This window comes from Bombina bombina, chromosome 6 (assembly GCF_027579735.1).
Source record: "Bombina bombina isolate aBomBom1 chromosome 6, aBomBom1.pri, whole genome shotgun sequence".
Taxonomy (NCBI): Eukaryota; Metazoa; Chordata; class Amphibia; order Anura; family Bombinatoridae; genus Bombina; species Bombina bombina.
In genome coordinates, this window is record NC_069504.1 from 485,356,030 (window position 1) to 485,378,486 (window position 22,457).

Consider the following 22,457-nt stretch of genomic DNA (forward strand, 5'->3'; position numbering starts at 1 on the left):
CTATAGTCACGACAGATGCTAGCCTTCTGGAACTCCCTGAAGGCTCAGGGTTTGTGGACTCAGGAGGAAGCCCTCCTTCCGATAAACATTCTGGAACTGAGAGCGATATTCAATGCTCTTCAGGCTTGGCCTCAATTAGCTGCGGTCAGGTTCATCAGATTTCAGTCGGACAATATCATGACTGTAGCCTATATCAACCGTCAGGGGGGGACAAGAAGCCCCCTGGCAATGTTGGAGGTTTCAAAGATAATTCTATGGGCAGAGGTTCACTCTTGCCATCTCTCAGCTATCCATATCCCAGGAGTAGAGAACCGGGAGGTGTATTTTCTAAGTCGGCAGACTTTTCATCCGGGGGAGTGGGAGCTCCATCCGGAGGTATTTGCCCAGCTGATTCAACTATGGGGCAAACCAGAAGTGGATCTGATGGCGTCTTGTCAGAACGCCAAGCTTCCCTGTTACGTGTCCAGGTCAAGGGATCCCCAGGCAGCACTGATAGATGCTCTAGCAGTGCCCTGGTCATTCAGCCTGGCTCCATTTCCTCTCCTCCATTTCCTCTCCTCCCTCGTCTGTTTGCCAAGATCAAGCAGGAGAGAGCTTCAGTGATTTTGATAGCACCTGCGTGGCCACGCAGGACTTGGTATGCAGATCTGGTGGACATGTCATCTCTTCCACCATGAACTCTGTCGCTGAGGCAGGACCTTCTACTCCAAGGTCCATTCAAACATCCAAATCTAATTTCTCTGCTTGGAGATTGAACGCTTGATTTTATCAAAACGTGATTTCTCCGAGTCGGTCATTGATACCTTAATTCAGGCTCGAAAGCCTGTCACCAGGAAAATCTATCTTAAGATATGGTGTAAATATCTTCATTGGTTTGAATCCAAGGGTTACTCATGGAGTAAAGTCAGGATTCCTAGGATATTATCCTTTCTCCAAGAAGGATTGGAGAAGGGATTGTCAGCTAGTTCTTTAAAGGGACAGATTTCTGCTCTGTCTATTCTTCTGCACAAGCGTCTGGCAGATGTTAAAGTTCTTCAAGGGGTTCCGTTTGAACCTCTGCTTTCCATAGAAATCAAACTTCTATCTTGGAAAGTTCTGTTTTTGGTAGCTATCTCTTCGGCTCGAAGAGCTTCAGAGTTATCTGCCTTACAGTACGATTCCCCTTATCTGATCTTCCATACAGATAAGGTAGTTTTGCGTACCAAACCTGGGTTTCTTCCTAAGCTGGTATCTAATAAGAATATCAATCAGGAGATTGTTTTTCCATCACTGTGTCCTAATCCTTCTTCAACGAAGGATTGTCTATTACACAATCTTGACGTGGTTCGTGCTTTAAAGTTTTATTTACAAGCTACTAAGGATTTTCGTCAAACATCTGGATTATTTGTTGTCTACTCTGGACAGAGGAGAGGCCAAAAGGCTTCGGCATCTTCTCTTTCTTTTTGGCTGAGAAGCATAATCCGTTTAGCTTATGAGACTGCTGGCCAGCAGCCTCCTGAAAGAATTACAGCTCATTCCACTAGAGCGGTAGCTTCCACATGGGCTTTTAAAAATGAGGCCTCTGTTGAACAGATTTGTAAGGCGGCGACTTGGTTTTCGCTTCATACTTTTTCTAAATTCTACAAATTTGATACTTTTGCTTCCTCGGGGGCTATTTTTGGATTAAAGGTCTTGCAGGCAGTGGTGCCTTCCGTTTAAGTTCCTGCCTTGTCCCTCCCTTCATCCGTGTCCTAAAGCTTTGGCATTGGTATCCCACAAGTAATGGATGAACCCGTGGACACCTTACAAGAGAAAACAAAATTTATGCTTACCTGATAAATTTCTTTCTCTTGTGGTGTATCCAGTCCACGGCCCGCCCTGTCACTTTAAGGCAGGTGTTTTTTATTTTTAATCTACAGTCACCACTGCACCCTATAGTTTCTCCTTTTTTCTTGCTTGTCTTCGGTCGAATGATTGGGAGTGGCAGTTAGGGGAGGAGCTATATAGACAGCTCTGCTGTGGGTGTCCTCTTGCAACTTCCTGTTGGGAAGGAGAATATCCCACAAGTAATGGATGAACCCGTGGACTGGATACACCAAAAGAGAAAGAAATTTATCAGGTAAGCATAAATTTTGTTTTTCCTGGCATAAGGTTATTCATGCTAACATGCAAATGAAATTTACTCCCATCCGCTTATCTTATGAGACAGCTGTACGACAGCCTTCTGAGATAACTGCTCATTCCACTAGAGCAGTGACTTCCTCTTGGGCTTTTAAGAACAAAGCCTCAATGGATCACATTTGTAAGGCCCTCCTTACCCATTTTTTTCTAAATTTTACAAGTTTGATGTGTTTGCTTCGACTAAAGCAGCTTTTTGGAAATAAGTTTTGCAGGCTGTGGTGCCCTCAGAATAGGGTCTGAGGACAAATCAGCGAAGAACTGAAGAACAGAGTACAAATATAGCACTCACAACGTTTGATGAGTATGTAATTCAATGTTGAAGCAAAAAAATTAATGATTAAATCTTAACTTTTATTTAAATATTCTTAAAGAAAAACTAAGGGTAAGAAAGTAACATAAAATTACAGATGCTTATTCAGCAGTGGAAAATTGATTAGAGATAGAATTCCAGGATCAGGAATATCTTGAATTTTACTTTCTTGTAATTACTTAATTCCTGGTATTGGACATATATTTCATAATCTCTAAGAAACTAAATCTACAAAAGGGAAAGGTGTACGTTTGCTGACAAGGAGTTTATAAGTCATACTCTTTGATACCGAATAAATTTATACCTTAAATATCTCAGGGTTAGAGTGTAGGTGTAAATTCATATTAGTCGGTAGTCATTATCTATTCAAATTGGCAACGATCCATAACTAAGAATTACCTCTGCTAAAATATAATTGGGTTGCCACTCCAGCTAAGCCAAGCCAGAGATTTATGCCTTTTAAATACCAGAGAAAATAGTGGTTTGGATGGATCGAAGAGATCGTATTAGGTAATGCCTATACATTTCATTACCAGTGTTGCTGTATAGGAGCAAGTTCCGCTAAAGTGTGATTTTGGCTATCACTCCAGCTAAGTCAGAGACCTATACCTATTAAATACCAGAGGAGATCATAAATTGGATATATCCAGATAGTCATATCAGGTAATGCCTATACCTTGTCTTACCAGTATTACTATATAGGAACAGGTTGCACTAAAGTGTAATTAAGTGTAATTTAGTAGTCACTCCAGCTAAGCCAGAGACCTTTACCTTTAAATACCAGAGGAGACCACAATTTAGATGGATCCAGATAATCGTATCAGGTATGACTATACCTTGTATTGCCACTATCACTACATAGGAACTATTTCCACTAAAGTGTAATTAGGTTTTCACTCCAGCGGAGCCAGAGACCTATACCTTTTAAATACCAGAGGAGATCACAATTTAAACGGATCCAGATAATTGTATCCGGTAATGCCTATACCTTATATTACCAGTATTACTACATAGGAACATGTTCTACTAAAGTGTAATTGGGTTGTCACTCCAGCTAAGCCAGAGACCTATACCTTTTTAAATACCAGAGAAAATCATGATTTAGATAGATCGAAGGGATTGTATCAGGTAATGCCTATACCTTGTATTACCGGTATTGCTATATAGGAACAAGTTCCACTGAAGTGTGATTCAGGTTGTCACTCCAGCTAAGCCAGAGACCTATACCTTTTAAATACCAGAGGTGATCATAATTTAGATGAATCGAAAAAATTGTATCAGGTAATGCCTATACCTTGTATTACCAGTATTGCTATATAAAAGCAAGTTCCTCTGGAATGTAATTTTGTAATTACTCTGGCTAAGCCAGAGACCTATACCTTTTAAATACCAGAGGGGATCATAGTTAGTATATAGATTGAGATAATCGTGTCAGCAAGAAAAGTCCCTCAAAATGAGGGAAAGTCTATACCTTTTAATACCATCTATGCATGAATAAGCAAATCTCCTCTGGTATTTAAAAGGTATAGGTCTCTGGCTTCGCTGGAGTGAAAACCTAATTACACTTTAGTGGAACTAGTTCCTACGTAGTGATACTGGTAATACAAGGTATAGGCATTGCCTGATACGATTATCTGGATCCATCTAAATTGTGATCTCCTCTGGTATTTAAAGGTAAAGGTCTCTGGCTTAGCTGGAGTGACAACTAAATTACACTTTAGTGCAACCTGTTCCTATATAGTAATACTGGTAAGACAAGGTATAGGCATTAATAAAAAGAGAGAAGCGCTTAACCTGGGAACGAACAAAAGCATGATAGCTTGTTCTCTGGCTAGTTACCACCCAAGAAGCAGCCTCTTTCTCCAACATAGGTGTGTCCGGTCCACGGCGTCATCCTTACTTGTGGGATATTCTCTTCCCCAACAGGAAATGGCAAAGAGCCCAGCAAAGCTGGTCACATGATCCCTCCTAGGCTCCGCCTACCCCAGTCATTCTCTTTGCCGTTGTACAGGCAACATCTCCACGGAGATGGCTTAGAGTTTTTTAGTGTTTAACTGTAGTTTTTATTATTCAATCAAGAGTTTGTTATTTTGAAATAGTGCTGGTATGTACTATTTACTCAGAAACAGAAAAGAGATGAAGATTTCTGTTTGTATGAGGAAAATGATTTTAGCAACCGTCACTAAAATCCATGGCTGTTCCACACAGGACTGTTGAGAGCAATTAACTTCAGTTGGGGGAACAGTGAGCAGTCTCTTGCTGCTTGAGGTATGACACATTCTAACAAGACGATGTAATGCTGGAAGCTGTCATTTTCCCTCTGGGATCCGGTAAGCCATGTTTATTACGATTGTAAATAAGGGCTTCAAAAAGGGCTTATTAAGACTGTAGACTTTTTTTGGGCTAAATCGATTGATTATTAACACATATTTAGCCTTGAGGAATCATTTTATCTGAGTATTTTGATATAATAATATCGGCAGGCACTGTTTTAGACACCTTATTCTTTAGGGGCTTTCCCAAAGCATAGGCCGAGCCTCATTTTCGCGCCGGTGGTGCGCACTTGTTTTTGAGAGGCATGGCATGCAGTCGCATGTGAGAGGAGCTCTGATACTTAGAAAAGACTTTCTGAAGGCGTCATTTGGTATCGTATTCCCCTTGGGGCTTGGTTGGGTCTCAGCAAAGCAGATACCAGGGAATCAATGCTCTCAAATTGGCTAATTCTTTCACCCTAGACGCCACTTTGCAATTGGCTAGGTTAGCGGCTAAGAATTCTGGGTTTGCTATTGTGGCGCGCAGAGCGCTTTGGTTGAAATCTTGGTCGGCTGATGCGTCTTCCAAGAACAAGCTACTTAACATTCCTTTCAAGGGGAAAACGCTGTTTGGCCCTGACTTGAAAGAGATTATCTCGGATATCACTGGGGGTAAGGGCCACGCCCTTCCTCAGGATCGGCCTTTCAAGGCAAAAAATAAACCTAATTTTCGTACCTTTCGTAGAAACGGACCAGCCCAAAGTGCTACGTCCTCTAAGCAAGAGGGTAATACTTCTCAAGCCAAGCCAGCTTGGAGACCAATGCAAGGCTGGAACAAGGGAAAGCAGGCCAAGAAACCTGCCACTGCTACCAAGACAGCATGAAATGTTGGCCCCCGATCCGGGACCGGATCTGGTGGGGGGCAGACTCTCTCTCTTCGCTCAGGCTTGGGCAAGAGATGTTCTGGATCCTTGGGCGCTAGAAATAGTCTCCCAAGGTTATCTTCTGGAATTCAAGGGACTTCCCCCAAGGGGGAGGTTCCACAGGTCTCAGTTGTCTTCAGACCACATAAAAAGACAGGCATTCTTACATTGTGTAGAAGACCTGTTAAAAATGGGAGTGATTCATCCCGTTCCATTAAGAGAACAAGGGATGGGGTTCTACTCCAATCTGTTTATAGTTCCCAAAAAAGAGGGAACGTTCAGACCAATCTTAGATCTCAAGATCTTAAACAAGTTTCTCAAGGTTCCATCGTTCAAGATGGAAACCATTCGAACTATTCTTCCTTCCATCCAGGAAGGTCAATTCATGACCACGGTGGATTTAAAGGATGCGTATCTACATATTCCTATCCACAAGGAACATCATCGGTTCCTGAGGTTCGCATTCCTGGACAAACATTACCAGTTCGTGGCGCTTCCTTTCGGATTAGCCACTGCTCCAAGGATTTTCACAAAGGTACTAGGGTCCCTTCTAGCTGTGCTAAGACCAAGGGGCATTGCTGTAGTACCTTACTTGGACGACATTCTGATTCAAGCGTCGTCCCTTCCTCAAGCAAAGGCTCACACGGACATTGTCCTGGCCTTTCTCAGATCTCACGGATGGAAAGTGAACGTGGAAAAGAGTTCTCTATCTCCGTCAACAAGGGTTCCTTTCTTGGGAACAATAATAGACTCCTTAGAAATGAGGATTTTTCTGACAGAGGCCAGAAAAACAAAACTTCTAGACTCTTGTCGGATACTTCATTCCGTTCCTCTTCCTTCCATAGCTCAGTGCATGGAAGTGATCGGGTTGATGGTAGCGGCAATGGACATTGTTCCTTTTGCACGCATTCATCTAAGACCATTACAACTGTGCATGCTCAGTCAGTGGAATGGGGACTATACAGACTTGTCTCCGAAGATACAAGTAAATCAGAGGACCAGAGACTCACTCCGTTGGTGGCTGTCCCTGGACAACCTGTCACGAGGGATGACATTCCGCAGACCAGAGTGGGTCATTGTCACGACCGACGCCAGTCTGATGGGCTGGGGCGCGGTCTGGGGATCCCTGAAAGCTCAGGGTCTTTGGTCTCGGGAAGAATCTCTTCTACCGATAAATATTCTGGAACTGAGAGCGATATTCAATGCTCTCAAGGCTTGGCCTCAGCTAGCGAGGGCCAAGTTCATACGGTTTCAATCAGACAACATGACAACTGTTGCGTACATCAACCATCAGGGGGGAACAAGGAGTTCCCTGGCGATGGAAGAAGTGACCAAAATCATTCTATGGGCGGAGTCTCACTCCTGCCACCTGTCTGCTATCCACATCCCAGGAGTGGAAAATTGGGAAGCGGATTTTCTGAGTCGTCAGACATTGCATCCGGGGGAGTGGGAACTCCATCCGGAAATCTTTGCCCAAGTCACTCAGCTGTGGGGCATTCCAGACATGGATCTGATGGCCTCTCGTCAGAACTTCAAAGTTCCTTGCTACGGGTCCAGATCCAGGGATCCCAAGGCGGCTCTAGTGGATGCACTAGTAGCACCTTGGACCTTCAAACTAGCTTATGTGTTCCCGCCGTTTCCTCTCATCCCCAGGCTGGTAGCCAGGATCAATCAGGAGAGGGCGTCGGTGATCTTGATAGCTCCTGCGTGGCCACGCAGGACTTGGTACGCAGATCTGGTGAATATGTCATCGGCTCCTCCTTGGAAGCTACCTTTGAGACGAGACCTTCTTGTTCAGGGTCCGTTCGAACATCCGAATCTGGTTTCACTCCAGCTGACTGCTTGGAGATTGAACGCTTGATCTTATCGAAGCGAGGATTCTCAGATTCTGTTATCGATACTCTTGTTCAGGCCAGAAAGCCTGTAACTAGAAAGATTTACCACAAAATTTGGAAAAAATATATCTGTTGGTGTGAATCTAAAGGATTCCCTTGGGACAAGGTTAAGATTCCTAGGATTCTATCCTTCCTTCAAGAAGGATTGGAAAAAGGATTATCTGCAAGTTCCCTGAAGGGACAGATTTCTGCCTTGTCTGTGTTACTTCACAAAAAGCTGGCCGCTGTGCCAGATGTTCAAGCCTTTGTTCAGGCTCTGGTTAGAATTAAGCCTGTTTACAAACCTTTGACTCCTCCTTGGAGTCTCAATTTAGTTCTTTCAGTTCTTCAGGGGGTTCCGTTTGAACCCTTGCATTCCGTTGATATTAAGTTATTATCTTGGAAAGTTTTGTTTTTAGTTGCAATTTCTTCTGCTAGAAGAGTTTCAGAATTATCTGCTCTGCAGTGTTCTCCTCCTTATCTGGTGTTCCATGCAGATAAGGTGGTTTTACGTACTAAACCTGGTTTTCTTCCAAAAGTTGTTTCTAACAAAAACATTAACCAGGAGATTATCGTACCTTCTCTGTGTCCGAAACCAGTTTCAAAGAAGGAACGTTTGTTGCACAATTTGGATGTTGTTCGCGCTCTAAAATTCTATTTAGATGCTACAAAGGATTTTAGACAAACATCTTCCTTGTTTGTTGTTTATTCCGGTAAAAGGAGAGGTCAAAAAGCAACTTCTACCTCTCTCTCTTTTTGGATTAAAAGCATCATCAGATTGGCTTACGAGACTGCCGGACGGCAGCCTCCCGAAAGAATCACAGCTCATTCCACTAGGGCTGTGGCTTCCACATGGGCCTTCAAGAACGAGGCTTCTGTTGATCAGATATGTAGGGCAGCGACTTGGTCTTCACTGCACACTTTTACCAAATTTTACAAGTTTGATACTTTTGCTTCTTCTGAGGCTATTTTTGGGAGAAAGGTTTTGCAAGCCGTGGTGCCTTCCATTTAGGTGACCTGATTTGCTCCCTCCCTTCATCCGTGTCCTAAAGCTTTGGTATTGGTTCCCACAAGTAAGGATGACGCCGTGGACCGGACACACCTATGTTGGAGAAAACAGAATTTATGTTTACCTGATAAATTACTTTCTCCAACGGTGTGTCCGGTCCACGGCCCGCCCTGGTTTTTTTTTTTTAATCAGGTCTGATAATTTATTTTCTTTAACTACAGTCACCACGGTACCATATGGTTTCTCCTATGCAAATATTCCTCCTTAACGTCGGTCGAATGACTGGGGTAGGCGGAGCCTAGGAGGGATCATGTGACCAGCTTTGCTGGGCTCTTTGCCATTTCCTGTTGGGGAAGAGAATATCCCACAAGTAAGGATGACGCCGTGGACCGGACACACCGTTGGAGAAAGTAATTTATCAGGTAAACATAAATTCTGTTTTTTGCTCAACATGTGCCTTTCACAGAGAAGAACGTTCCTGAAGCATATCAGTCTGATCCTGACTTCACAGTACAGTCCAGCCCCGAAACGTTTTGGACTTTTGTGGGCCTCGTCAGTGAGGTGCAGCCATATCCCTCTAGGCACACTGAGCAACGGGTCCACATCTGAATTCCCGCATCACACTTGGGGAGACTTCCCTAAGTGTCATAATTTGCATAAATAAAAAGAGAGAAGCGCTTAACCTGGGAAGGAACAAAAGCATAATAGCTTGTTCTCTGGCTAGTTGCCACCCAAGAAGCAGCCTCTCTTTGCTCAACATGTGCCATAAACAGAGAAGAACTTTCCTGAAGCATATCAGTCTGATCCTGATCCAGTACAGTCCAGCCCCGAAATACCAGGCAGTCCATCTCTTAACGAGAGAAACAGCAAAACCCCAGACGTATGTTTCGACCTATTGTGGGCCTCGTCAGTGAGGTGCAGCCATATCCCTCTAGGCATTACCTGATGCGACTATCTGGATATATCCAATTTATGATCTCCTCTGGTATTTGATCCATCCAAACCACTATTTTCTCTGATATTTAAAAGGTATAAATCTCTGGCTTGGTTTAGCTGGGGTGACAACCCAATTATATTTTAGCAGAGGTAATTCTTAGTTATGGATCATTGCCAATTTGAATAGATAATGACTACCGACTAATATGAATTTACACCTACACTCTAACCCTGAGATATTTAAGGTATAAATTTATTCGGTATCACAAAGTATGACTTATAGACGCCTTGTTAGCAAACGTACACCTGTCCCTTTTGTAGATTTAGTTTCTTAGAGATTATGAAATATATCTCCAATACCAGGATCAAGTAATTACAAGAAAGTAAAATTCAAAAGAGATTCCTGATCCTGGAATTCTATCTCTAATCAATTTTCCACTGCTGAATAAGCATCTGTAATTTTATATTATTTTCTTACCCTTAGTTTTTCTTTAAGAATATTTAAATAAAAGTTGTTTTATTCATTAATTTTTTTGCTTCAACATTGAATTACATACTCATCAAACGTTGTGAGTGCTATATTTGTACTCTGTTCTTCAGTTCTTCACTGATTTGTCCTCAAATTTATGTAGTACAAGCACCAACCCCCTAGACATAATTTACCATTGGGTAATAACACATACGGCAATGTTTGTTTAAATTTAAATATTTAGCAGTGCCATTGGTCCATGTCCTCAGAATAGGGTCCGCCTCTTTTTTTCTGTTCCTTCCTGTTATTCATTCAGTGTCCTCTGGAGATTGGGTATAGTTTTCCCAACAGTAAGGAATGAAGTTGTGGATTCTCCCTGCCTTATGGAAGGAAAACATAATTTAATTTATGCTTACCAGATAAATTCCTTTCCTTCCTGGAAGGGAGAGTCCACGACCCCACCTGCAATTTATTTTTTTGATGGGCGGCTCCCTTTTAATATTATTTATTCTGGCACCTTTTATACCCTGATGTTTCTCCTACTTTTCCTTGTTCCCTCGGCAGAATGACTGGGGGATAGGGGAAGTGGGAGGGGTATTTAAAGGGAAACTGAACCCAAATTTTTTCTTTTGTGACTCAGAGCATGCAATTTAAAGCAACTTTCTAATTTACTCCTATTATCAAATATTCTTCATTCTCTTGGTATCTTTATTTGAAAAGCAAAAATGTAAGTTTAGATGCAGGCCCATTTTTGGTGAACAACCTGGGTTGTTCTTGCTGATTGGTGGATAAATTCACTCAGCAATAAACAATTGCTGCCCAGTGTCTGAACAAAAAAATTGCTTAAATTCCTTCTTTTTCAAATAAAGATAGTAATAGAACGAAGAAAAATTGATAATAGGAGTAAATTAGAAAGTTGCTTTAAATTGCATGCTCTATCTGAATCACGAAAGAAAAAATGTGCGTTCAGTTTCCCTTTAAATATCCCTCCCACTTCCCCTATCCCCCAGTAATTCTGCCGAGGGAACAAGGAAAAGTAGGAGAAACATCAGGGTATTAAAGGTGCCAGAATAAATAATATAAAAAGGGAGCCGCCCATCAAAAAAATAAATTACAGGTGGGGTCGTGGACTCTCCCTGCCAGGAAGGAAAGGAATTTATCTGGTAAGCATAAATTATGTTTTCCTTCCATAAGGCAGGGAGAATCCACGACTTCATTCCTTACTGTTGAGAAAACTATACCCAATCTCCAGAGGACACTGAATGAATAACAGGAGGGAACAGAAAAAAGAGGCGGACCCTATACTGAGGACATGGACCAATGGCACTGCTAAATATTTAAATTTAACCCTTTAAGGACACAGCTTTCAGTTTGCTCAATTGTTTTATGACGGAAAAATTCCGTCATATGTCCTTAAGAGGTTAAACAAACGTTGCCGTATATGTTATTACTCAATGGTAAATTATGTCTAGGGGGTTGGTGCTTGTACTAAATAAATTTGAGGACAAATCAGTGAAGAACTGAAGAACAGAGTACAAATATAGCACTCACAACGTTTGATGAGTATGTAATTCAATGTTGAAGCAAAAAATTAATGAATAAAACTTAACTTTTATTTAAATATTCTTAAAAAAAAACTAAGGGTAAGAAAGTAATATAAAATTACAGATGCTTATTCAGCAGTGGAAAATTGATTAGAGATAGAATTCCAGGATCAGGAATCTCTTTTGAATTTTACTTTCTTGTAATTACTTGATCCTGGTATTGGAGATATATTTCATGATCTCTAAGAAACTAAATCCACAAAAGGGACAGGTGTACGTTTGCTAACAAGGAGTCTATAAGTCATACTTTGTGATACCGAATAAATTTACACCTTAAATATCTCAGGGTTAGAGTGTAGGTGCAAATTCATATTAGTCGGTAGTCATTATCTATTCAAATTGGCAACAATCCATAACTAAGAATTACCTCTGCTAAAATATAATTGGGTTGTCACCCCAGCTAAACCAAGCCAGAGATTTATAAAATTGCATGCTCTATCTGAATCACAAAAAAAAAAAAAAAATTGGATTCAGGTCGTGGACTCTCCCTGCTAGGAAGGAAAGGATAAATTATGTTTTTCACCCACTCAGATAGAAATGCCCTGAAGTGAAATGTTTTCCGGCTCCTCCCATGTATTTATACGTGCACCCCCATTTATCCCAGCCTCAGTTTTACTTTAAGCTTATATGTCCTGTCTGATGCCTGGGTAAAGGAGGCTTCAGTGGCCTCCAATAAGTAAAGTTTAATTTCAATGCTCCAAATGATCTAGAAATAAATTTAGGTAATAATGGTCCTTGTATCTAGTCAAGATGATTTGTTGAGGGTTTATTACAAACATTTTAACCCCACAAAAGGGGTTGATAAAGGCATTACCTGGTGATGAAACTGTTACTCATGTGCACAGTCCTGACGTGTTTGCTGATCAGCATTCACAAAAACTCTGAATCCTTCCAGGAAGATCCGGTTTTAGTAGGTTTTGTGTGAATTCCATGATTTAAGCTTCTTTAAATAATCCCGTGCATTTCTAAGACTAGTTATATGGCACTAGGTTTTTCACAATATTAAAAATGTGATAGAACTAACAAGTAATTGTAAATAGACTTACAAGTAAGGATAGGTAACTTAAATCTGTGAGGAAAATTCCACTAATAGTGCCCTAGCAGAGTTAAAGCTAGATTTGTATTTAATTAGAAAAAATGTTGTTTCTCCATTCATACACTAAAGTTTATTAAGTCTATATTTTAACCACACATACATTTAGCAAGAGCTAAAAATTAAAAACACTGCACCCAAGTTGAGCTATGATTTTTAAATTAATCTGGAATCAGCGTCAAAGGTATCTTGCAGCAAAATTATAAATATAGGCTAAGCCCTTACAATCCGAGGGCTAGATTAAGTATTACGTTTTACCAAGTTTTTTAAAGCTGCATTTTACCAGACCAACAAGGGTGAGCAAGTTAAAAAGAGGGGAAAGACAGAGCTTATCCCAGAGGACCCCTGACGTACGTTTCACAAAAAACGCTTCCTCAGGTATTGGTGGTTAGGAGATCACAAAACTCAAATTGGGCTATTCGCCCTTAACCACTAAAATCTCCTGTGCATAACATATTCTGCCCTACCCCCACCTACTCTTACTTTAAAAATGTGATAGTGCTGGTCACAACCAGCCATTGAAGATAAATGGCTCATCATCAACTCTTACAGCAGGCGCTGACTCCTCATAGAAGGAAGCTGAAAACTCACATCAAGGTGTGCCATAGGAAAGGAAGGCTTCACTGCTCGTATATAAATATGCGTACAAAATAAGGGGGCCTGGTTACGCAATGAAACTGCACCCAGCGTGCATTGTCTGGGCTGGTGGTCTGTAGGTGTGCCATGAATGGCAAGCAGTTACCATTAGATGACTATTTCATACTGCGGTTTTGTAGGTGTATTGGATATGTTCTCCAAATCAGAGGTCATTAGTATATATCAACCCTGAAGTCTGTAAGGAGGGTGTTAATTGTGCAGGGAATAAATACAAAGTAGCCCTCCCTCTGACTCTCAATAATAGAGACCTGAGAAGTTCTAAAACAAACATAAAAAAATCATGCATCATCAATAATTATTTTAATGGGAGGTTTTCAATAGTTTAATAGTAATACATTATACTTCCTAGCTTTACATGCTTTATATATGGAAATTGATGGATGGTGATTAACAAGAGGCAATATTTATTTGTGCTATATATCCGAGTACAGTATATCAAAAGTTCACTTATAGTTTTGGAGCTTAAATTGACTAATCGGTTTAGCAGCATAATTCTACATCTGCAATCTACTCACATGTTCCAAAAAAGAATTCACCTAGTGCAAAATAAAGTGCATAGTGATAATTATTTACTTTTAAAAATAATATTAAAACTATGATATGGGGGTAATGCTACTAAAAGTTTACTTGTTGGCAAATGAAAGCAGCTGCCTGTTTTGCTCACAAATGGGAAGTTTTCTCTTCACTGTCATACATCTGCCTTACATGTAACATACTGTACATACTGACTTGAAATAATGAGATGTGCCCAAAACCTCTGTCAGCAATCTCCATGTTTTCTTTACTATCTATGCACACATGTACAGTCAGCAATTTAGTCTTATTAGACATACTGAATTCTAGTTCTGAACAAAAACACATCTTACAGATATGAAGAGAGAAGATAATAGTGAAAAAACTATTAGTAAAATAATTGCATAACATTATAAATGCAGCTATTTTACAAAAAAGAAAACCGTTTATGAATAAGACAGTGCATGAATAGTTAAGAAATGTTTAAATTAGATTAAATATAAAGCCCATAAAACAACTTGCGTGTGTAACCTTTTATTGTATATGAATGTTTTACGGTTCTCATATTTAATTTAAACATTTTGTAATTATCCATATACTGTTTCATTAATTCATAAAAAAAAAAAATGTCTGCTGGGTGGGGGCATTGTAATACTTCACGATCTTATAACATTTTCTGTTATTTATAAAACTTAAAGGGACAGTCAAGTAAAAAAAAAAACTTTCATGATTTAAATAGGAAATGTAATTTTAAACAACTTTCCAATTTACTTTTAATACCAATTTTGCTTTGTTCTCTTGGTATTCTTAGTTGAAAGCTAAACCTAGGAGGTTCATATGCTAATTTTTTAGACCTTGAAGACGGCCTCTAATCTGAATGCATTTTGACCACTAGAGGGCATTAGTTCATGTGTTTTATATAGATAACATTGAGCTCATGCACATGAAGTTACCCTGGGGTGAGCACTGATTGGCTAAAATGCAAGTCTGTCAAAATAACTGAAATAAAGGGGCAGTCTGCAGAGGCTTAGATACAAGGTAATCACAGAGGTAAAAACTGTATTTCTATAACAGTGCTGGTTATGCAAAACTGGGGAATGGGTAATAAAGCGATTATCTATCTTTTTAAAAGAACAACAATTCTGGTGTTGACTGTCCCTTTAAGCTTTTCAAAGCATTGATGGCATTATTTAACATATATTGATTTAATGATAATTTACAAAGTATTGATTTAAATTTTTTATTTTTTTTAATGTCTATTTTGTAATGATATAATGTGTGTGTGTGTGTGTGTGTGTGTGTATGTATATATATATATATATATATATCTCTATATATATCTATATCTATATATATATCTATATAGATATATATCTATATATAGATATATATATATATATATATATATATATATATATATATTATAGATATATATATATTATAGATATATATAGATATGTGTGTATGTATATATAACTCTGTACTCGTAAATGCATTAACAATTGAGTATAGATTTGACCAAATATTAAACACACAATATTGTACTTACATGATAAAAACTAGTTCAGTATGCTTATTATTATCATTAATATAAACATAGTAATAATATTTTTTTTCTTATGCATAAATAACTTTGTTGGAACCAGTGTGCATATATACTGAGGTGTCTGTTGTAGGTAGGTACCCCCAAATGTCTTTGTATACCTACTCCTCAATATGTTCTGTTTGCTTCCACTTATTTGAAATAAGATGGCAAGGGCTTGCACCATTGCTGCAGCCTGACAAGTTTGTATATTTATCAGACCCTTGAATAAACAATATTGCTTGTGTGTGTTACACAGTCATTAGTCTGGTCGTGGTGCAGCTTGGATTCATTTCAGATATCTAGGAAGATGATCTCTTTGGGAGTTCTCGCTTGCAATAAACATTCTGAAAATCAGAGTTGTTTATCTAGCATTGAAGGCTTGGGGCCCCTATTTGTCTCATCTGCATTCCACCCTCTATACTACAAGCAGCCAGCTTCCCTAGACAGCCACTAGACACTTCCACACTATAGCATGTAGCTCCTTTTTGTTTATACATATCTGTAGTATCTGTGATTTGTATGTGCTTTGTTTTAGTGTCAAAATCACCCCACTTGCTGTATGCTGTTAGCCATTAATACAAAATCTCTGCGGCTCTTCTATAAACTCTTAATACTCTCACCCTGGGTTTTTTTCTCGTTTCAGCAGCTACCAAGCTCGGTCTCACTAAACTTTGCGGTATAAATTTTGGTACCCAAAACTAACTGGGATTAAATTGATTTCTGATTATAATTGCTGTTTTATCTGGCATTATTCTTGTGTTCAGGCACTATTGTATATACCATAGCTATTTATGTGTAGGATACTGTTACAAAATGGCTACAAGGTTTTAGGAAGAATGGTCTGTAAGCTTTTAATTCCAAAATCCGACAATGAAGATGCAAACACAATAATATTTAGTGAAAATATGAAAAGGAGACTAACTGGCTTCCTTGTTGAGCTAAGCTCTGGAATGATCCATAGTTCTAGTACAATGTTCCCGGGGTTGCTTACATCATTTGCCAATTCCCAGCTAAGCAGTGCAGCTTTAGAAACTTAATTTCAGAACCAGAATGGATCAAGAATATACAAAAATAAGTCTTGCTTGATATCCTTTGGGATTTCCAGAAAACACTTGAAAGTGCTAATCACCTCACATATGTAGACGAGCCTTCCTATCATGATGAAGTAACAGTAATTCTTTAATTCAAAGTGTCTGTATCGTAGTAATCATTTATTAGTAAATTATTCTTCCATCATTACGCCTCATAACTACAATAGGATATTACAAGTTTTTATATATATATATATATATATATATATATATATATATATATATATATAAAGATTGTGCTTGTTTATGTAATAAGTAACACATTGTATTGGATACATTATATCTTGTAATTTGTGTTAAACTTTTAAACTCTGGCATCAACGTAAGATATTTACCGTCCCTTTAAGAGGGAGAGGGTAAATATATAAACTTATGTTTGACTTGAGCACTTGTGGCTCTAAATACTGTTGTAGTTATTGGTTCATACAATGCATGAATGTTTTGATTTTTTATTTCATACTTATTTAAATTTGTATGCTTCAATGTCAGGCACAGTTTCATTTTTTGTATGTGTGTTTTGATTAGATGTTGTCATAACCACAAATATGAAGGGGAGACCTGCATGTGGAATGTATATAATTTCAGTTTAAAGGAATACAAAAGCCTCTACATCATAAAACAAAATATGGAAGTTTTCAGGGTTTTTAATTTAAAAGAACATTTACTTAGCTTAAAGGGACATTAAACCCAAACAATTTTCTAATTTACTTCTATTATCTAATTTGCTTAATTCTCTTGATATTCTTTCCTGAAAAGCATATCTAGATAGGCTCAGTAGCTGCTGATTGGTAGCTGCACATAGATGCCTCATGTGATTGGCTGACCCATGTGCATTGCTATTTCTTCAACAAAGGATATCTAAAGAAAGAAGCAAATTAGATAATAGAAGTAAATTGGAATGCTGTATTCTCTGTCTGAATCATGAAAGAAATGTTGGGGTTTAATGTTCCTTTAAAGTCTGCTGCCTTCAGCATTTCTTTTTCTCCTATACTTTACTAAAGTATCATCTCAAGCTTGGCCACAAACTGCCTGCAGCAAATCCAGAGTTGATATGAATATAATGCACTGGAGAATGACAAAGATGCCTTGAGGCTTTACCAAATTTATTACTATTTCAAATCATTCACTTAGAAATCTGCAATATTAAAATCAACATATCAGTGAGGATCATATTAAAGTCATTCAGTAGCTTTAAAACGACATTTAACACTAAATACATTTTATAAGCATAACATTTAGGTTATTTCCCGCTTCCCTCTAGTCATAGGTGCTACCATGTTTAAAACTAGCGTTCACTACATTCCATAGCTGATCTGTTTGCACATCTGCAGTAACTCTCCTTGATACCTGCAGTGTAACCTACCTTCCAAAATAGCAGCACCCATGATTAGATAGAGGTACATAAAATGTATTTAGTGTTTATTGTACCTTTTAAGTTGCTTAACCCTTTGAGTGCTAATCACTTTCCCACCTGGGTGCTAAGCTTTTTTTTCTTTTTTGAACTTTTTCTTTTCAGACCCCCAAGACTTACACTGTTGGAAAGATTACCTTTCCAATGGTGGGTCTTGGGGGTCTGTAGCTGCTTAGATGCCTGAGATACAGGCTTCTAAGCAGCATGCCCCCTGCTCCTATACTTAACATTGTTAAATATAAACAAAGTTGCGTGGTGACCTCATCACGTTATTGCGCAACGTCACTGCGCATAACGTGAAGCCCCGGCGATGCCTGTCACTATGCAGGCCCAATCACTAAGGTAGGAGCAGGTGGGAGCCCCCAGATCTCCCTCAAGGTGGGAGAGTGCTAGTGACGGCTCTGAGCCATCATTAGCACCAGAGTGGGAAACTCTGTGACAACTCAGAGCCGTCTTTAGCACTTAAAGGGTTAAAGGGACACTAAACCCAAATTTTTTTATTTCATGATTCAGATAGCGCCTGCAATTTTAAGCAACTTTCTAATTTACTCCTGTTATCATTTTTTCTCCATTCTCTTGCTATCTTTATTTGAAAAGTAAGAAAGTAAGTTAAGAAGCCGGCCCATTTTTGGTTTACAACCTGGTTTTTTCTTGCTGATTTGCTGACATTTAGCCACCACCTATAAACAAGTGCTGTCCAGAGTTCTGAACGTAAAATTGTCTGGCTCTTTAGCATAGATGCCTTCTTTTACAAATAAAGATAGCAAGAGAACAAAGAAAAATTGATAATAGGAGTAAATTAGTTGCTTAAAATGTTATGCTCTATCTGAATCGTGAAATAAAAAAAAAATTTGGGTTTAGTGTCCCTTTAATTATAGTACAGGCTGCTTATTTGTTTCAGCACTGCTGATAACATCCTTGATTTACTCTGAGTGTCTAACCTCAGTATTTAACAGATTTAAGCTGTTATCTCTTTATTATTAGCCAAACTGATGTGCATTTTGCAGCTCCGTTGTCACTTTCATAAGGATTGACCTGTGCACCTTATTGCCATATATGCTCTCACTACAGGCTTTTGCCTCGACCACTTCATACTTTAATTTGTGCTTGCTAATTCACCTGCACAACAAGTTTACTGTCAGTTCCATGCACTGGGCACTGATTGTAGAGCAAAGGGGTGGAGAGTGTTGGTTCTCGTTGATTTATAGATGGCAAGTAGTCAGATTTGTCAAATAACAGTGCTTGTAATTGCTCTTACTGTGCTTTTTGTTTAGTATTTTTACAGGTTGCATTGCTGACATTTTCTTGCTTTGTATCTTGACTGCTCCATCTGTTGTTCCAGGACTCCCTCGATTTTCCAGTCAACCAGAGGCAGCATCCGTATATGTTGGGGATAGCGTAACCCTCAGTTGTGACGTTAATGCTGAGCTGGTACCATTTGTGCAGTGGGAGAAGGACAGAAATCTGATGGAGTTGAATGACAGAGTTGCCATCTTGTCCAACGGAAGCTTGGCCATCAGTAATGCCAATGAGAGTGATGCTGGCATGTACCGCTGTTCTGTGGGAAGTGGGTCCACTCAAAAGTATAGTGAGGAAGCGGAGATAACCGTACTTTTAGGTAACGTAGTAATAAGATGTTCACCAGTATTCTTAACATATTTGTTACTGATTTTGTTGCTTATCTGATTTGCTACAAGTATCCAGATGTTGCACATGTTTCAAATATCTTAATGGTGAAAATGTAAAATTTTTACATTTACCTCATGCTTGTTTAGAATGTTTCCAATGCAGTTTTGGGTCGATGCTAATCTCTTTCAATGTGTTTCAGACCTTTCTGGAAGCTTGTGTTCACTAGACAACATATCAGCTGTCTGAAGTTCTTATTTTGACATTCTGACAAATGTGTCGTTGTCATTAGTAAACGTTTTGACACCAGAATTATTTTACTCAATACTGTGTTGCAGTATTTGTACAGTCCTTTATTTAGGCTGATCTCATCTCTGTAACATCGCAGCATTCTAACAATCTTACTCAAATTTGTCACCGCATTATTGATTTGTCATCGGTTTTTCACAGCATTCTGCCTTCCGCTTATTTATATCACATTATGCTGACTGCCCTGGCTGAGTATTGTCATATAATTCCAACCTCCTTGATTCCGTGCCATCATGCTGACATTCTTTCACTCAGTGATTTTGATTTAAATCAGTGTTATTTTAATCATCATTAGCTTATATTTAAAATTAATAAAACAACATTTTGTTAAACTACTGGTTCGTTATAAACGCATTTTATATACACTGTGTGCTGAAAACATAAGTAATAAAAAAACTGCAGTTTAAATGTTTTTATTTGTAACAAAGTCTATGAATTTCAGAATTAACACAGTGATCACGTGGCAGTTGGAGAGATATTCAGTGATTGTATTTTAATCATTTTTACATTTGTATTACAGCTTTATCTAAGTATGAATAATTGTATATTTACTTATTTAATCTAAGGTAATTGAAATAATTTGTAAAGGAAGTTCTAGATGCACAATTTACAGTTCAACAGAACCAGTACTTGTTGATTTTCTTGTCATACTATTTTGTGAGGAGAATATCGGCACACAGACATTTAATTGTTATACTTTGTCACACTGACTAGATAGAAAGATAAAGCTGCATAATCTATGCAGAAGATCTTAAAGGGACATTCTGGTTAAAATGTAAATGCACATAGGTGAATTACATCTTTGAATAGAAACATATTGCAATATAAATGTATTGGCAAAAATTCTTCTAGTAAAAGTTATCACTGTATTAGTCTTAACATTTTTCTCTGCACGTACATGTGAAGGGTAGCTAGATATTCTCAGTGCACCAGCATTTTAAATATTGTAGCTGCTCAGGCTGCCAGTGGACCTGGTATCATATCAGGAATTAAGAAACTGAATCATATCAGATCTGAGTAAGTTCTATGCTTAAAATGCTGGTGCACGGTGCATACTTAAATATACTTTTGAAACAGCCATAGCTTTTATTAGAAATTTTTTTTGCTAATACATGTAGATTAGGTAGGAATGTGGAAGTAAGAGGCTGCTCGTTCCCTTCACAAATTTTTGTAGGCGGATTGAATCCTGTAAAAGCCCCCACTATAAGATCCGGATTTGCAAAGATTTTAAAGTGGAGATCTTTTACAGGAATCAATCCAGCTGTGAAAATATCCAAAGGGAACGAGTGACTTCTTGCTTCTACATTCGGATCCTCACAAAGAATCCGAATGCACATATCTAATGTATATTACAAAACTGTTTTTATTCAAAATTATTGCATCCTTGTGGATTCAAATTTTAGTTGAAATAAATTTTTATTACGGATATATTAAGTTACATGTCATACTTTACAACATAAGGTACAATGTATAAATTATCCTTCTTTTAGACATATTATCCATAGTTCCTATCCCTTCAATGGGGATATTACAGTAGGTTTATAGGAGTCCTTACAGATCAGGCCCTTAGGGTCTTTAGATACTTTGTTAAATAATAAAGCCTGGTTTGTTTGTCCGTTTTTCAGCAGGTTTATAAGTAAGGCTTCTGTTCTTCCTTAACTCAAGATAGAATTGTGTATCCAAGGCCAGGACAACATAACCTTAAGTTGTTGCGCATTGTAGTCCTTTAGACCTGTACTTTACATGAAAGATTATAAGACAATACAATAAAATTTTATGAAGTTATACAAGTAATAAAAAAATAACAAAACCTAACATGCCTGTTTGTGGATTCAAATTTTGGCTGCATAGTCCCTTTAAATAATATTTATCTATTATGGATGTTATATTTAAAGGAACAGTGTACTGTGCTTTTTCTCTTGTTAAGTGTATCCAGTCCACGGATCATCCATTACTTGTGGGATATTCTCCTTCCCAACAGGAAGTTGCAAGAGGATCACCCACAGCAGAGCTGCTATATAGCTCCTCCCCTCACTGCCATACCCAGTCATTCTCTTGCAACTCTCAAATAAGATGGAGGTCGTGAGAGGACTGTGGTGTTTTATACTTAGTTTATTTCTTCAATCAAAAGTTTATTTTTAAATGGTACCGGAGTGTACTGTTTATCTCAGGCAGTATTTAGAAGAAGAATCTGCCTGCGTTTTCTATGATCTTAACTAAGATCCTTTGCTGTTCTCACATATTCTGAGGAGTGAGGTAACTTCAGAGGGGGAATAGCGTGCAGGTTTTCCTGTAATAAGGTATGTGCAGTTAAAATATTTTTCTAGGGATGGAATTTGCTAGAAAATGCTGCTGATACCGAAGTAATGTAAGTAAAGCCTTAAATGCAGTGATAGCGACTGGTATCAGGCTTATTAATAGAGATACATACTCATATAAAAGTGTATTTTAAAACGTTTGCTGGCATGTTTAATCGTTTTTTACATATGTTTGGTGATAAAACTTATTGGGGCCTAGTTTTTTCCACATGGCTGGCTTGAATTTTGCCTAGAAACAGTTCCCTGAGGCTTCCCACTGTTGTAATATGAGTGGGAGGGGCCTATTTTGGCATTTTTTTGCACAGCAAAAATTACAG

The 22,457-nt window shown here is 38.5% G+C and overlaps 1 protein-coding gene across 1 annotated transcript in view; it reads left to right on the top strand.

Annotated features, from left to right (window-relative positions):
• The window catches only part of LOC128663134 (neogenin-like), a 297,892-nt gene that overhangs the window by 249,037 nt on the left and 26,398 nt on the right, over positions 1 to 22,457 (top strand). The window contains exon 3 of the mRNA XM_053717319.1: positions 19,230 to 19,505. Within this exon, the coding sequence (XP_053573294.1) occupies positions 19,230 to 19,505 (276 nt within the window). The remainder of the gene's footprint in view (positions 1 to 19,229; positions 19,506 to 22,457) is intronic.